At 36.8% G+C, this 18,706-nt stretch overlaps 1 protein-coding gene across 9 annotated transcripts in view; it reads right to left on the reverse strand.

Moving 5' to 3' along the window:
• Positions 1-18,706, reverse strand: part of Pde1a (phosphodiesterase 1A) — a 273,639-nt gene that overhangs the window by 22,339 nt on the left and 232,594 nt on the right. For all 9 annotated transcript variants that reach the window (XM_013121172.3, XM_013121178.3, XM_040745692.1 and 6 more), the window contains 4 exons: positions 10,324-10,449; positions 7,096-7,197; positions 6,870-6,990; positions 1,666-1,747 (listed from right to left, as the gene is read on the reverse strand). In XM_013121172.3, the coding sequence (XP_012976626.1) occupies positions 1,666-1,747; positions 6,870-6,990; positions 7,096-7,197; positions 10,324-10,449 (431 nt within the window). The remainder of the gene's footprint in view (positions 1-1,665; positions 1,748-6,869; positions 6,991-7,095; positions 7,198-10,323; positions 10,450-18,706) is intronic.

The following is an 18,706-nucleotide window of genomic DNA, read 5'->3' on the forward strand; positions in this document are numbered from 1 at the left end:
GGTCCGGAAGTGACATGTACATACATGCAAATTATTCATTGACGGCTTGACCAAAGTATTGGATGCTTGATACTTCTCAAGTACATGTTGAGACACAACTCAGTTTTTACAAAAGTATTCAACAATTTTGTGTGCTTAATTCAAAGTAAAATTAATTGCTCACCCAGAGTTTTAACTCCCTGGCACAGGCAGATTGTTCAGTGAGTCAGCACCTCTACTAACTAACTTGAGAGGAATGTGTATCAGAGCCACCAGCCACAGGGAGTCTGTCCTTCCCAACTTGATAGATGAGGTCCTGAGTCTACAACATTCACACTTTCTGAACACAGTGATAAGGGCTGGTGTTTTGCTTGCTGAGGAGTTGTTGGAGGTTAGCTGGGAGGGGAAAGGTTATAGGCACAGCTTGGTCACTGCCCTCCAGATCTGTGATAGGTGCACCAGAGTCTAACTCCAGAGTAGGGATGCTGATCCTTACATCACCCTGTTCTGAAATGAGGATGTCAGCTTTCAGGATACGATCAGATATTAAAACCAAACAGCTTAGCGAGCATATGCTTTCATAAATGAACTGAGTTGTAGTTCCATACACAAATAAGAGTAAGAATAAATTTGATTGGAAGTAATATCATTTTGCAAATCTCATGCTGCTGATTTATCTGTTCATGTCTCAAGAACTTTCTCCCCATAAAGAATATGAATTTGCATTAAAGCGTATTGTGAAAAGTTAGCAATAACAATGGGAAAGTTAATATTTTCTTTGAATTGCTTTATGTCTAAAGGACTAAATTATAGAAAATAATCAGCAATATGATAAAAACAAAAACAAAAAAACAGTCCTTACACAAGAAGAAAGTCCTTATTTACTAGGATTATAACCAAGAACTGTATTGACTAAGAGTGCATTGAGTCAGGCATGAGCAGAGGGAATATTAGAACCTGGGACTCTGTGTGGTTTATTATGCAAACCCCCTCTGATGCTGTGCTTGGCAGCCTAGCTCCTTTACTTGTGTGTTCTATGCACACATACCTTTCTCTGTGCAATTCCCCTAAAAAACACAGACTTCCACCGCATGCAGCTACATCCACATCCCTCTGAGGACAATGGGATAATTTTCCACCCGCCTAACAACAATCAAACTCAGAAGAGTTTCTATTCAATCAGAAGCATCCTAGGAAGGGATATGCATGACTGGACAATGACCTTGTGGTCTAGTCTAGAAATGCTGCAAGTGTACCCCTTAGAAGCTGGCCTCTCCTTCCTTTTCAACACATAAAGAGACACTAGGCTGTAACCTGGGTCCTTGAGCATCTTCACTTACTCGGCCTACTGCTCCCATGCAGTGGATTCAGATCTTTCCTATTTGAGTCCCTTTAAATGAGTTGCCTTGCTATTCCTGAAAATCTGTGTGGGCTTTTACTTCAGCTCCTTGATTAAGAAGTCAGGAACTTAGAAAACCTGACCTTGACCAGCAGTAGCACCTTTGCTGGCTTCATTTTGTGAAAATATTTCATTGATTTTCATTCAGCATCATTTAGAGCAACCACAAGCCAAAACTTATCATGATTACAGAGCAAGGCTGATCTGGAAGACATTGAAGAGTGTAGTATACATTTGAATGTCAACAAGTCCCACCCACTTTTCAGGGTCACCATTCTTTGTGTTACCTATTTGAGACTGGGCAACCATCGTGGACTTCCGATCACACAGTGGAGAAAATGGAAGTCCTAATTCAGCTTCTTTGTCTCCCTGGGGAAATAAAGATGACCAGAACCAAGATGAAGAATTTAAGGAAATCTGCAGTCAATATAGAGTGAATTCAAACAATAACTTTTTTTCATTTTTTAAGCAGTAATACATCACTTTTTTTATATCATTAAAATCTAAGCTTATATAATTTCTCTTGAATAGTTTTCTTCGGAGGAATTCCTCTAGTGCTAACTAACTCATTTCTAAATAATGCCGTAGTGTCACAACTGACTCTCAAGACACAAATACTTCAGTTTTCAAGTCCCCATGGATCAGTCATCTCTTTGTTATTGGGCAGTTAATTAACAACCTAAGTTTATAGGCTTTCCTTCATTTTTTAGAGTCCACTCACAGCCTTACAAAAAAAAGATTTTGCATTTACTGCTTTTTCAAACTGCCTGAACATTTTGATACCTCTTTCCAACTCATTGACTAAGATTTATTAAATATCTAGCCACAAATGAGGATTTTTATAAGGTACAAAAATATCATCAATAGTTAATTGTTGAATAAAAATATCCTTAAGGGTTTATATTAGATATAACAACACTAACATTGCTTAAATAGAAATGACAGATGTAAAACATGATACTAAAGATGCTTATTTTGTATTTACATATACAATTGATTGACAGTGTAATACTTGCATTTGGCTGATGTTATTGGTTGAGGAGCTGCAGTTTATAGCTTAAGACTACAACAACAGGATACATTCAGTAGGTCTATTTCTATATTATATGGTTCTTTGGAAAATGAAGATCATTTGGGGCCAAAAAAGCACTATGACAATGTGCTCTGTATAAACTCCATTTTAAAGGAATCTAGTGATGCATTTCAGTCTAAGATAGAAGCCTTTGACACATACATGCAGACTTGGACTTCCTGTAGACAGAGTTGAGGGTTCTATGTTGTTTTCTGTTTCCTGTACCTTTCAACTACTTTAGAATATAAAATTTCTATTGCTAAAACACAGAATTCTAAGATGTATAAAGTATTAAATTTATTTATAAATATTTCAAAGTATTATTTATTTTTGTAATGAAAAAAGGCAATGAGTACCAGGTCATGAGGGAGGCCTGAGCCTGACCATGAAAGAATTGAACAGGGTACCATGGAGTACAGCTAAGGGTGAGGAGAGAGGTACACAAAGGGAAAATGTGTTACGTTAGTGTAAGTTTGACTATCTTTATAAAGTCTTTATTTTTTGCCAAAGCAGGGATGCTTACTTTGTATTTAAATGAAATCAAGGGCCACAAAAGTAGGATTTCTACTGCTATTAACAACTACTTCATATTTATCTTGGGAGTTGTACATTCTATTGAAAATATTATATTTAGAAGACCAAAAGTATGTCTTGTGAATCAATAACTTACTATGTAAATATATTTCCTAGTGTTTTAATTGACTTATAAAAGTGGGGGTAGAAAATACCACACTCAATTAACTACCCAGTGGCTCTCTGTGATGCCCTGAGTCTCTTCATTGTGTTCCAGGGGATGATCCTACGGGTGCCGAAGCAGCAGAGGTGGCCCCATCAAAATGCAGCTGAAGAGTCTGACGTCCAACGTCTGAGAGCCCTTCCCTGTCTCAGCATTTCCTGTGCCACTTGTCAAGGCCATCTTTGAAAGGCCATGACAAACAACTAGTAATTGTTTTGTGCTTTCCAAGCAGAGTTAAAAGGCTCTGACAGCTATCAGCGAGTTGTCAATCTAATCCTTTATATTTTTGAATTCACTGAAAGGATGTCTATGGTTTTAAATAGATGGAGGAACTGAGGGAAGATGAAGAACGGAGGCCTTGGGAACCTTCTTGCACTGAAACCTTGTCTGAGTCTCTCAAGAGCAGTATCAGTTAACATTCAGACCACTGTCAGGCCCTAAGGATAGGAAGTGAGGAATCACCGGTTCCACAGGAAGCTCAGATGGAGATGGGGATGGTTCACCTATTCAGCAGGCCCTGAACAACCTACATAAGGAATGTCCTCCATGTGACTGCCTTCCTCCACTCCTTCTAAAAATGGCCCTCAGAATTTCTCACAAGGTCACCCAAACATATTGAATACTTAATGACAATAGTAACTGCCATATCTACATTCAGATAGATATAGATATAGATACATATATGTGTTTTTTTCAAGGGTAAAACCTGGAATACCAGAGAATCAAAAACAGCCACTAGCTGCTTCCCACCTAGCTCCATTTCTCTGTCCAAAAGAGTTGAGATCCTGTCTCTACCTTATCTTATCACTTCCTGTCTCTACCTCCTGAGTGCTAGGATTAAAGGCACGAGCCATCACCACCCAGCTTCTATGGTTAACTAGTAGTTAGCTCCACCCTCTGATCTCCAGCCAAACTTCATTTGTCGGAACACAAACAAAATATCACTGCGATTACATTCACCCTTGCTTCCAGTCAAAACTCTCCTCTTCTTTTGAAACCCCTTCGATAATCTTTCCCCCTGAGAATCATAAAGAATTGTCAATAGTTGTTAGTCATTTTGAGCAGGTAAGTAATTTCAACTTGAGACATTATTTTTGATAATTCTGATGTAAGGAAAATATAAAAAATAAAATATTCTACTTTTCCTCCAGTGCTATTTACTGTTAGATTCTATGAAAAAAATTAAAAGTTGTTCAGGGAAAATGAAGGAATTTTCATCAAAGAAAGAACTTTAAGCCAAAGAAATAATTTGCAATAAAATTTTTCCAACAATGAATTTGTCATTCAGTCATATTTATAGTAGAATGTTATTGTGAGTATTTATTATAAGTATTTTACAAAACCTTAGGTTTGTTTGTGTAACTGGTATTTATAGTATGCTTGTGACTCTTGGAACTAGCTTTAATTTTAATATTGTGAGATATATTTCTTTACCTTTATTTATTTAGGAAGTCATAACTATGATTTTTATTGGTGCTATGTCTTTGACTGAGAATTGATTAACTGTGTAAACAAAATTTACTTTGAAATGTCACACTTTATATGACCTCTAACAATACTAAAGAAAATAGAGAAATTTGATTATACTCAATTTAGCGTTAAGAAAAATCCTCACTTTTTCTTTTATAGATAACCTACTTTTCAAATAATTTGTTTCTCTCTGAGTTTTAAGACAATATTGCTTAACAGATGTTTATTTTTCCTAAATTGAGATTGTTTCTATGTAGCATAAAATAATTAGTTGAAAAAAGAAAATATTCATTGATTTATTGTGTGCATAGTGAAAAATTAATGGAAGTAGTTATTTTATATGTAATCATGTTCATTACCATAATGACAACTACTATGTGTCCAATAAAAGATAAAGAGGTATGAATCTGTCTTCCTTTGCTATTGGTTATAATTTTGGTTAATACCTCTGTCTTCTATGTCAATCACAGTTGAAATGGACGGAGTATCTTCCAAATGTGTTCATTGTAGTCAAAAGCTGCTGTGTTGACTTGCTAAACACTCAAAGCAAAGACACTATATGTACTGATAAATATGAAAAGCTTCTGCCTTGAAGATGAGGACCTGTCTAGCTTCCTCTGCTAAAAGCACTTAGTCGAGGTCTAAAATCAGTGCTTCTCAGGGCTGTAGATTCTAGGTACCACATTTCCTCCTCTGGCCACAACTACTCCTGAATAGAGGGTGAAATGAGGCAGCTGACCAAAGACAGAAAGAGAGTGGGTTGAAGAAAATGAACAAACAGCTGGCCTCCTTCACCTTGCCCTCCAAATATATTGTGCTTAAAAATTTCTATATCATTTGTCAGAAAGTAATGAACTTGTTAAACAAATCAACACAAAATTGACTTAGCCATTAACACAGCCCAAACTTTCTCTTAATATGAATTCACACACAGAGAAAAGTGGATGTGGGTAGATATATGTATGTATGTACAGATGGATGGATAGATGGAGAGAGGGATGGAGGGAGGAGGTAAGGAAAGGAAAAGATAGGGATAGAGTTGTTACTCCTAACAATTCTCATAGTTACGTCATTCTTTGACTTTTTTCCTAGTGTTTTACATTTATATTTATTTTCTAATTTTGCTCAACACCAATTGAAGAGCCAGGTGTGGTGGCGTATGCCTTTATATATAGAAATTACCAGTCTGTCACTGGCATATAGACAGGGAAATAGATGAATGCAATATGACAGTGATTACAGAAATAAGGCTAGATGTGTGCAGCCATATGATTTTCTTCACAGACACCAAAGCAAATAATTTGGGAATGATCTACCACAATGCAAATGCAACAATTATAAAATGGGGCAGTAAGCAAATTTGTCGTTTATTTTTCATAAAATTAATTTTTGTTCTTATTTATGTGTATGCAGTGTATGCCACATGTATGTGGGTACCCTTCAAGGCCATAGGTTGACATCTGATGTCCTATCTTCAACTGTCATTATTGTTTTAGTTTAGAGGGTTTTTCCTTTTAATTTTGTTTATGTTTGGTCTCACTCTGTAGCAATTCTAGCCTAGAACTCACTCCATAGCCCAGACTGGCATTGAATTTAGAGTGTTCCTTCTGCTTCAGCCCCAAGTGTTGAGTAGTCAGCAGCATCACATTTACACTGTAGCATCCCTACTTTGGATTTGGGGATGTTAGACACAACAGGGACACTGCCCAGGAAACAACTTGTAAGTGCCTGCAGTGGAGAGCAGGGCTCCCCTCTCCTCCAAGCCTGTACTCGTTTCAGTTAGGCATGCTTAGCTTCGTTTTCCTCAGCCTCTTTTGCAGCAGCACATGGGGTTAGGTTTTGACCAGGGAGATAAACACAGAAGTTTGTGTGTCCTCTCCTTGTCTTTTTGCTGTGCAAGCGATTTGCATCTCCAATCTCAAACTTACCTCCGAGTAATGTAATATTTCTAATCTGTTTTTCTATCCCTTTCTTTCCTGACTGCCACATTCTCATATAGGAGACATTACTCTCTTTAAAAGACATTTGGTGCTATTTTGAGTTATCTAATGTATTTCCCTAACCCATGGCTAAATTCTCCCAAGCAGCCTAATTGTGTGCTTCAGCTAACTGAAAATAAAGGTGAGAAACACTGGATTCTGAAAGCAAACAAACAAACAAGTAATGCCAATATTCACAGTAATGAAAAAGAAAAACACAGTGGAAAAAGGTACCTGCAGGAAAAACTCCTCCATTAGGGCCATGGTCCACCTGTAGTGCAGCTTCCAAGTTTTGGCTGGGTGACTGATATCAGCTGCATGGAGTATCAGGGACATAGTTTTGGCTCTGTCAATCCTGCCAAACCAAAGACACGACTAAATTACCATAACAAAATAATCACCTACTGTTTTCTAAGCTCAAGACCCCAGTACTTGAACATGACACAAGAAAATAACCTACCCTTCAGGCTGCTGCAAACTGCTTCTTATGTTTTTAATCTGCTGGAAATGGCCTGACATGTCGGTAGATAACACCATTTCAATCACTAAGTTCCGAAGATCCCTGCAGAAGCATCAAAAGGAGAATGGTTTACTTGACTCCTCCTTAGCTTGGAGTGGGACAGTTCTGTAAATATCAGTGACCACACTATTTTTCCTAATGAGTATGAACGCAGAGCTGTCACCTTATAAATGGCACAGTGCTCACAAAAGTTGGACATTGTTTTAATTATTGACACTCAAGATTTGAAAAAAAAGAAAAAATATGCCATTTAACATTCTCCTTAAAAATGAGATGTTTTCTCTTTGCAAGGCACAACATTTCTTGCCAACTCATAATTGCTAAGTCTAGTTTTTGTTTTTCTACTTGAAATGATCATTGGTCATTTTAAAGAGATATTGTTATAAACACAATTATGCGTGTGGGTACATATGCATGTAGATGGACATGCACATGTGCACGATCATGTGGAGGCCAGGAGTCAAACTTAGGAGTACTGTCCACAATGTTTTTCACTGACATGGGGCTTGACAATTAGGCTAGGCAGGCTGGGCAGCAAGTCCCAGGCATTTCCCTGTCTCTGCTACCCCACGGCTGAGAATTCAAATATGTTCTACAACACCTGTCATTTCTACATGGGTTCTGGGGATTGAACTAAGGTCATTGTAAATGCATGGTACATACTTTAGTAACAGAGCCATCAACCTTGCTCCTAAATATACATTTGAATGCTTTAGAAGTAAGACATGTAATCAATGGGGCTTGAGAATATTCTAAATTTATGTGGCCAGTAAAACTGGTTGGCTGAATGGCCCCAGGAAAGGGACATGGAGGTTCATGGTTTCTCAGGGTCCTTCCTACAGTTTCTCATTTTACCAGTAGTATTTATTCAGTCTATGTATGGACGTAGGACCACGTAGTAATTCCTATGTCAGTACACTAAACTTCTAATTGCTATCACAGACCTGCAAAAGGCTACTAATCTTTCCTTCCACAGGAGAGTTCATATGCTCAGTCATGCAGCTAGGACATGCCTGAGATAAGATTCAACCAGAATTCCCACTCCAAAAGCTGGCCCTTAAACCACTCCAGAGTGTTCAACAGTCATCATGGACGTTTCAGAGAAGTCCAGATGCTAATGAGAGGGAATAAATTTCAGAAACCGACATATACATTGGCACTGTTTAAACTTTTAATCAAGATGCCATAGTGTAAATACAGTGACTGTATCACAGAGCCTGTGTAACACATAGTAACACATTCTCACTCCAAGTAGAGAATTGAGTCATTCTATCAAGAATTCTATAGACAGACAAGAAGTCAAATATATTTTGTTTTCACTATGGGGACAGTATTGTACGTTACAGCGAGGCATAGAGCAACCTGAACTATGATCTTGAATCAAAATATCTTTAGCTGGGCTGTGGTGATGCACACCTTTAGTCTGAGCACCTGGAAGGCAGAGGCAGGTATACCTCGGAGTTCAAGGCTATCCTGGTCTACGGAACAAGTTCCTAGACAGGCAGGACTACACAGAGAAAACCTGTCTGGAAACTTTCACCTCCCAAGAAAATTTGTACATAAAAATGATTTATTTTTCAAAATAGCAACATACTAGTACTTGTTATTGAAAATTGCATGTTCTCTTTTTAACCTTGTTTTAGATGGAAGCAACAGGATGTCAGTAGTCTGCTATCATTTCTAGTACTGGGCATCCTATTTAGAATAATATACCCAAGTGTCCAGGTAAATAAAGGAGTTGAAGGTAGTTAAGAAAATTATTCACAATTAGAGTTTTTAATGAAAATTTAAACAGAATTCACATTAAATATCAACTTGATACCATATTTGTTAACTAAGTAAATTGAGAAAAATATTGTGAAATGTATACAGTGTGATAAATTGATAAATACACTATACTTTCCTTGTTTTTGGTTTTTGAGACAGGGTTTCTCTGTTTAACAGCCCTGTCTGTCCTGGAACTAGCTCTGTAGACCAAGCTGGTCTCCAACTCACAGCGATCCATCTGCCTCTGCCTCAGGAGTGCTGGGATTAAAGACGAGTGACGCCATCACCAGCCAGCTATGCTTCCCTTTTAAATACTTGATAAACTCTAGATGTTGTATTAATAAACCAGTCAAATTGTTACACAAGAGAAACATAACTTCTCATGTGAAACAACTTATAAAAAGAGCAATTCTTTTATTTGTGATAAAAAAGATTGAGAGCAGAAAAATTACAGGTCTTTAACAAGATAATCAAATTTTAATGCTCAGTAAAATTTTATTGGTGTTATATCAGTAAATAGGTATTTTGCTGGTGATTGGAAAGCTCTAAGTCTATTAAATTCTACAATCTAGGTGATTATTATATGATTTGCTAACTGAATAATACAAAAATATATGGTTACTGAAGAGAAACATAAAATACAATGACAAAGGAAAAATAGAGTAAGTAAATTCATACTGAAAGAACAAGTTTGTTTTTTGTTTGTGTTTGTTTGTTATTTTTTGGTTTTTTGAGACAGGGTTTCTCTGTAGTTTTGGAACCTGTCCTGGAACTTGCTCTGTAGATCAGACTGGCCTTGAACTCACAGAGATCTGCCTGTCTCTGCCTCCCGAGAACTGAGGTTAAAGGTCACTACCACCCAGCTGAAAACACAAGATTTAACATCAAGAAAGAAAAAAATAATTCAACGGAAAGACAATGAATGTTAATAATATACATTTTAGTCCTGGGAGAAGCATTATGGGTCATGTTAGTACAGTTGTAAGTTCTGTTTAACTAGATGAAGGTTTTTACTTTATTAAAGCTAAGCTCCACTACCGCAAAATTAACTAGAGAGAAGAATGAACATGATGCTAAAAATTTGAATTTATACAAGCTATTTATTAGTTATAAAAATAAAATCCAAGCTCCACTGCACACTGAATAATTATTTCCCTGCGCATTTGCGGTCTTACACCTGTGTGTGGACACCAAATCAATTTGAAGATAGCTATCCATGCAACAGCCTAGACCTGTGCCTGGACTGGGCCTTCAAAGACCTGCTTCTCGGAACATCTGCTCAGCACGTGCTGAGCTTCTAATGGGGAGAGACCTGAGGTTTCCTCTGTTTTCCTCACCTTAATAACACAGTGTACATTGTTCTTCAGGTCCAATTTCCTTTGAGTTTTCTCCAAAACTTACCTCCAGTCATCTTTAGATAAATTTACAAAGATATTCATTTCCTCCTCTTGCATAAGTCGATAGGCTGCACTCACATGGTGGTTCTCAAGCACCGAGCGGTCATTATACAGAATGGCAACGTCTGACCTGAAAATTAAACATTCAGGTAAGAATTTCTTCAGACATTGAGATTTTAACAGCAAATAATCAACTTTAAGTCATCTTACTGGCTAAAAACCTGTTATTGAACACAGAAAAATCATACTGAATTATCTTTTAAACAACTGTATAAAATTTCACATTTGAAGACTTAAACGGTATAGCATTTTCTATTGTAATTTACAGCAGGGTTGCTGAAATCTCACTTTTCATTTCGACCATCGACCTCTGATCACTGATCATGTCATGGATTCTGTTGTGTTTTCTTTCCCCAAATGTCACAGAGTTCAAATCGCATAGTAGACTGTCTTCCCAGATTGGTTTTTTTTTCACTTACTGATGTACATTTGAGTTTCAATCAGGTTGCTTTCTTATTCTTACTTTTAAACACTCTGTGTGTTTTAAATGATAGTCCTTTAATAATCATGCCTTGTGCATATATTATTCCCCTGTCTGTGTCTTGTCTTTTAATTTTCTCAACAATGTCTTTGGCAGAAGATTTTCAGTTTTAACGGACTTCAGCTTCCAATTCTAATTTTCATACATAGTACACAGTATCCAGTCATTATTAAGCCCTGGGTTACATCATTTTTTTGTGCTGTCTTTTGCAGTGTTATGATTTTTGTCTTATGGTTAAGTCTGTGATTCTTTGGAAGGATGTGAGGCCTTTATTTTAACATAGCTCATGCTGCTGAAGCAGGATATTTGCAGGTATTTTATGCATTACAGAGATTTATTTCCCAGTGTTCTGGAGACCACAGAGTTTGAGATGACAGTGGCAACATCTGGAAAGCTTCTTGTTACATTTCTGGGCATCACATGGAAGAAAGGCAGAGATATGGAGAGAGCAAGCCTCTCCAAAGAACCTTTTCATAATAACAGTATGTTTGTACGGGGGGAGTCCTTATGACCTACATACTCCCAATCAGGATTGGCCTCCTCTAGCTGGTGCATGAGGACTCTGTTTCCACCCCATAAATCTAAAGGACACATTTAAACCATCGCAGTTTGCATCTGTATGTGCTTTTTTGCATACAGATGTGTATGTTTTCTGACACCATTTACTGAAAAGATTCTTGTTGTTCGAAAGCCCTAACTTCTTTGTCAAAGATCAGCCAACTAGGGGCTAGAGAGATGGGTCAGCAGTTAGAAAGCATTCCAGAGGACCAAAATTCAATTCCCAGCACTACGGTCAGGATCCTCACACTGCCTGTGTCTTTGGGTCCACAAGAGTGGCCCCTCAGGAACCACTATACACATGACATACACACATACACACAAGTAATAAAGTAAATTAATTAATTAGATAAAATAAATCTGTTTTTTAAAAAAACAACTAATTAAACACGATGGGTCCATTTCTGTGCTTTTTAGTATTTGCCTAAATGTCTATTCTTTCACCAAACCACATCTCTCACCTCAAAGGAGACAAGAGTCTATTTAAGCGCCCAATATGAGTGATTGTAGCTCAGGAATACAGATTCTGGTTGCCTCCAAACCCCACACTTTAACATTAAGACATTTTGAAGATACACTGATAGCAGCATCAGGTAGGTGGGACACAAAGGAGAAGGGAAATCTTAACTCAGGCCTCAGATGCCATCTGATGTCGTCCTTAGCCCTTTGGCTGTGGAGAATGGACTCTGTACATTCCAAAGGATGTACTAAGGGCTACAAAGTTGTTAGATCACATAAAGAGGAGGTCAATAAAAGACTATGAAGGGGGCCGAACATGGCCCAAAATAATTTGGCTCTGGACTTAAAACATTTTAACTTTTCTTTCTACATCGTTGAATTTCTAATAAGTTAATTAGCCTTGCAAAAATTGAGAACAAGGTGTTTTTTTTTCCAAGAACTTTCACAGTTGTAAACTTTGAAGTGAGGGGGAATAGTCCTCTAACTTTATGTACTTCCACGTTATATTATCTATTCTGGAGCTGTTCTTTCTCCATACAAACTTTAGAAAATATCCACAAAAAATATGCTAAGTTAAAATCTGATTGGGATTGCACTAGATCTATAAATCACCTTGGGTCAGGTCAAATAGCATTTTGACCAAACTGAATCTTTCTACTCATGAGCATGAATTACCTCTTAATTTTGTTTCTTCCATCAGAATCTTAAGGTTTTCCTACTCTAGACTTTTCTACACATCTGGTTAGATTTATACCAAGCATTTCAGCTTTGAGGGTGCTAATGTAAATGGTATTGATTTTCAAAGGGGACCTCCACTTGTTTGTCTCTGGTGGTTATAAAGCTGTTGACTCAGAATGCCACACTCCATTCACTTCCTGGTGTATCACTTCAGCGGTAGGGCTTTTCTTTGTCCTTCTTCTGTCACTTCTCTCAGATATGCTACACAGTCATGCCATCGCAAACAGATAACTGTATTTCTTCTTTCTTAATGCAAACAATCCCATTTTCTTGTCTTACTGTGTTGGCTAGTTCATGCAGCCAATTTGAAAGTCTGGGGTGAAGAATGGATATCCTTCCTTTTTCTTGGTTTAGTAGAAAATTCCACATTAATCACCATTAGAGATGATGTGATTTATAGGCTTTTTGTAGATGCTTGTGTTTCCAATTTATTTGCAAATAGAAAATGGAAAAAAATGCATAGATTTGCTACAGCATGACCTTTTGAAATATTACATTGTTCAGTGACTAGACTGATTATTATTACTTATTATTTCATAAACTTATCATTTTGTAAAATATTTAAAGTCTACTCTTGGTCATTTCCCAGAATGTAATACAGTGCTATTAACAGTAGTCCCTATGTTTTATAATTCCTTTTGTTAACTTATTCTTCTCATCTAGATGAGATTTTAGGACCAACATCTCCTTGGACCAACATCTCCTAACTGTTTCCATCAGTAACCAGTGACTACCCCTCTACTCTAGGATAGATATATTCTTAATCAAGTTGAGAATGTTGTCAACTCTTTCTAGTTTATTGGATTTGGAGCATGAATGGATATTGGATTTTATCAAATATTTTTCTACATAACTTGGCATGGCCCCATTTCTTCTTTAGATTATGGATTGAATTTCATGTTTTGAATAGAGCTAGCTTGCTTAGCTGGAGTAGCAGGTCACAATTCTAATTTTTCCTTTAATTATCATAGTTTAAATATCTATATGTCCTTTCCTTTCCATTTAAAATGCTAATGTCTGTAATATAATCTAAATATCCAAGGGAAAGAAGCTAGTGCATCCTTATTCAGTCAGTGAATAACTAGCCCCTTTATGCCCTATTTCAAGTAGTTAATTACATCTTCATTCGTTTGACCCCAATTACTTTAGGTAGAGGATAAAGAGTATGATGGAAATCACTTTCTCCCACACATTTCTATGATTAAATCTGAATATTGCAAACGCACTTGCTGTAAATTAAAATGAAGAACGTTGTTTTCAACACTAGTTTATAGCATACATTTTATGCTTAAGCTGCTGAATCCATCAAGAGACTTTTATTTCTCACTTGCCTATTATTTCATATAATTTAAACACCCAAATAATAAACTACTTCAAATTTCCTGGATAGTCTTGATATAGTCCAAAGTATGGTAGTTGCAGGCATTTTCAGTTCTGTAAAGTGGAGTCTTGGCTTTTTTATTTTCTCCTCCTAGAACATCAGGTATGGAATAGAAGCAGAACCCTTGTGTGCAATGTCTTCAGGTGGTGAGCCAGCCATGCAGGTTAGCACAGTGGAAGTAATAAGTAGTGATAAGAAGCAAAAAAGCTAAAGCCCACAACACCACTATTATAGGGTCCTAGACCTAGTGTCTCTTGCATTCCTTTTTCTTCCTAGATACATTTGGTTTGTGTGTTGGTTGCTTTTAGGTAAATTTGATGTAAGCTAGTATAGTTGGAAAGAACTCTAAGGTGAAAAATCCCTCTATAACATTGGCCTGTAGGCAGACCCATGGGCCATTTTGTTGATAAATGATGGGTGCGGGAGAGTCTAACTCTTAGTGGTCCATACCTGGGATGGTGGTCTTGGGTTTTATAACAAAGCAGGCTGAGCAAGATAGTAAGCAGCACTCTTCCAAGGCTGCTTCTGCTTTAGTTCCTGCCTCTAGGTTCTTGCCTTGAGTCCCTACCTTGACTTCAGTGAAACAGTGCAACCTGAGAGTTGTAAGATGAAAGAAACCCTTTCTTTTACAAGCTGTTTATTTGTCATAGTGTTTTATCACAGCAATAGAAAGCCTGACTAAGGTGCCTTTGTAAGAAACCGGGTTGCAAAAAATTGAGCTATCAATCATAGCTCAAAACAAAGGAAGGTCACTTGTAATTTTATTTAAGGGATAGTTAAATCAATATTAACTGAACAAAATATCATATATATTTCTAGATGCTTGCTGGTTATAGGAAAAACTATGGTTACCAATAATTTCAGTTATATCGTGTGGACCCTCATATATCTATTGCCGTATTTTCAAGGTTATTATATGATGTGGCTATGAATATCACTTCATCTCTGAGAAACAAGTAAAGCTGTGTTTTTGAACCAGATTTAGCATAGCAAAGGATGTTCTGCTTTGTCTCATAAATCCAACAAGCATGCTGAGAATACAGCATGGTCTTAATGTTTGACAGTCTTTACTGCTAAGAAAAGAACAAGACTCTAAGCAACATGTAGTATCCATGGTAACATGTAGCTTGGCATTTGCTATTCACAAAGGGAAAATTAATTCCATTTATTTACACTTTCAATGATTTTGTGCATTATAATAAATTTAATAAACTCAAATGCAGCATTGCCCTGTGTTCTCAATCATTTTCAGCCATTTTGTTTATATGGTAAATGTGTCTCCATATTAGAAAAGTCCTCTGAATCCCAATAGCATGAGCACTATAAAGCCAAACAGAATTAATTTTATTGCTGGCATTTGACCTTATTTCTCCTTTGGCACTGTGAAGCCAATGCTATGAGTTTAAAATGTTACACTGTTGCATGTTTTTGTCATTGAAATAATGTTTTAATAGAACTTTCAACTTCATGTAGAATGACTCCATTAAATATTTGATGCTCGTAAACAATTTACAAGAAAACGAGTAAAATATAAGATCACACTCATCTTTATTATTTACTATAAGTGGGGAAATTACTTCCTCCTGTCATCATCACCCTTTCCTTCTCCCTTCTCCTTGTGGCATCCTTCTCTCCCTCATCCAATTCCTTTGCTTCCTCTTCCTTCTCTAACACTTAAATAAGTTGCATTTCCTCACCCTGTTGCACATAATTATGGAAAAGGAAGCTGCATATGAAAAACTACATGTGACATCCTAATGTAGATGCCACAAGTAACCAGTTTGGTCTTCAGAGCTCAGAGCAGAAAGGGAAAGCATTGCTCTCTGGTTACAGGTCACCTGCTTCCTTCACCAAACCCTGGAACTGTTGGCCTATACAAAGCTCAGCTCAGTAATGACCTCTCTTTCTGTAACTCTTCCTTGTTATGGATTCAGTAGGTACAAAAAAATCTTCAGCAAGCACCCTTGATGTGAATGTGCTTCTTTTCCTTTGATTCATAATTCAATAAAAGGAGATGTGTTTCCTTTACTCTAGAAAATGAATTAATAACATTCCTACTTTAAAACCACATTCCAAGCTTCTTTTTCTCCCTTATTTATATGTCATTCTTGGGGAAAGGAGTCCACAATGTTTTCACTGCCTTTCAGCATTTTCTGTTGATCAACTGCCCATTGGGGCTTTAACAGTTTGGATCCACTCTATGTCTGTCTCTTGCTGTGGGATCAGAGTTGTGTAGTCACAAAACTGAGTCTGCCTTCTTCAGCTTTTCAATCTCAGCATTGCCATTCACTGACTGTGTGTATTTCCACAGGGCCCTTCATCCTAGTGATCTCAATTTGTTAATTTATTGTCCAATGTAAACCAGATGATCTATAAGTTGAATTTCAGTCATCTGAGGTCACTATTAAGTTTTACAGTACCTAATATTTAATAGACTATGCTTTCCCTCCCTGCACTAGTACAAAACTCCTTATATCTGAAAAATTAGCTGTTAATATAATTCTGTTAAAATCCTAAGTGAACCAGCCACATAAAACTGTAACATTTATGTATATAGCAGCTCTATTCAGAAGCACCAAATTATGAATAAATTCTTCTGATAGGTGATTACATCAATTGTGGTGGGACCATACAATATAATATTATTCAAATATCATGAATGAAAATGAGTTATCAAGACACCAGAAAACATGGAGGGACCTTAAACACGTGTTGCTGAGTGAAAAAAAGCAGTTTAGGATATATATTGTCTAATTTCAACATGACATTTTGGAAAAGTCAAAGCTAACCCAATCTTTAAAAGATATATGTTCCCAATGGAAAAACAAAGAGAGAAATAAGTAAAGAAGATGGGATATCTAAATCACTAAATCTATAGTGGGGTACATTAAACATGTATCAAAATCCATAGAAATTATAAATAGTCTGGACCATAAAATAAAGCAAGAACTCTAATTAGTAGTTTATCAGTATTTGCTTACTAATTGTAACTAGAGCTCCGTAACAAGGCAAGGCATATACATTGGGGCTTATACAGATTGTAGGGCAATCTGTAGTGTGGGTGGGTTGAGCATATAGAAACTGTGTGCTCCATGATCATCTTTTTTTCTATAAATCTGAAATTGCTCTAAGAAATGATTTATCAAAACAAAACAAACAAATGAACAAAAATAATGATATTTGACCATATGGAAAGAGGGATACTAGGGATGTGTGTTAGGGTAGTTGGGAAGGGTAAAGGTAGAAGGGCCAGTTAAGACTATATACGAAAAGGCCACCCAGAAAGTAAATAATTTCCTAATTAAAAATGAAATAGAATTTGAGTGCAGGCACCCCTATGTGTACATGAAACTGCTTCCAGAAGGTATGTTATTAAATAAGTTCAAACAGGGAATACCTTCCATGAGGTATAGTCAGGGAGTTTCTCAAGCCCTTCAAGCAATTCAGACAAATATTAATGCTGTTGGTTTTCCACCATAACTAGATGATGAGAACTTATTGCTTAATAAGACAGCATACACTCTAGTCTCAGACACAGAAATTATATCATGGAAAAGGGAGAGAATCATTAGGCCCTACTCTAGTCTATGGCTTTATACACAGTTAATGTTTGGTAAAATGGGGAGAGATATTTTACTCAGAGATGTACTCACTGGTAAAGTGTCCATGCCCCTCTAAACAACCCTTCAGCCATGCTCCTATATGAACTGTTTTGAAACTCATCAGGCCACAGACACTTAAACAAAAGAACATAAAACAGAAGTGGTACTTAATGGGAGGAGCATAGATATTGGGAAGCATGAGAGATACACAAGAGAAGGGGCAAATTTAATTAAAAGTATTATATGCATGTATGAAGATGCTATAATGAAACTCATTGATATGTGATTGACATATACCAATAAAGCATTTTTTGTTAGTTCGCTTTTTTTGAGACATGGTTTCTCTGTGTATCCCAGGCTGGCCTCAAACTCAGAGAGCCACCTGCTTCTGCCTCCTGAATGCAAGTACTAGGATTAGAAAAACCACCCAGTGCCAATAAAGCCTTTTTAAAAAGTCAAGATTAAGCGTTCTCTCAAAAGAGCTGTTCTATAGTTTCCAGAGAGACGCAAGTGTTGTTTCCTTGTTAAGCAATCATGGCTAATCAAACACAGAAATATTAGGATTCCACATATAGAAAGTGAGTTGCATCCTGATTTGTCCTGGACTATATTCTACCTCTCAGGAACTGATGTCTCCATTTAACTAAAAGGAGCTTAGGGTACCTTTGTTTTACAGACTGGATTCTGCCCTCCACTCCACTGGATTCATATGTTGAAGTTCTAATGCTCACCGTGACTATATTTGGATATAGGTCTATTATGGATATAAATGAAGTTAAATAAGGTTATGTAACTGAGAGAACCAAACCTCATATGAATGGTGCCCTCATATGAGGAAGAAGGAGCACCAGAAAAGTATATGCAGAGAGATTAGACACAAGGAGGTTTCTGTCTGCAATCCAGGGAGAAGACCCAGAAGAAAACATGCCACTGATACCTTAATTGTAGACTGTACTGTAAGGAAGGAATTGTATGACTTTGAACCACACATTTGGTGGTATTTTTATTATAGAAACCTTAGAGGATATTATAATACATGTCTACTCTAGTACTTTGTTTTGATAACTTCCATTATAGACATAATTAAAGCATCTTATTTTTCAATCAT

This window comes from Mesocricetus auratus, unplaced genomic scaffold (assembly GCF_017639785.1).
Source record: "Mesocricetus auratus isolate SY011 unplaced genomic scaffold, BCM_Maur_2.0 Super-Scaffold_100004, whole genome shotgun sequence".
NCBI lineage: Eukaryota > Metazoa > Chordata > Mammalia > Rodentia > Cricetidae > Mesocricetus > Mesocricetus auratus.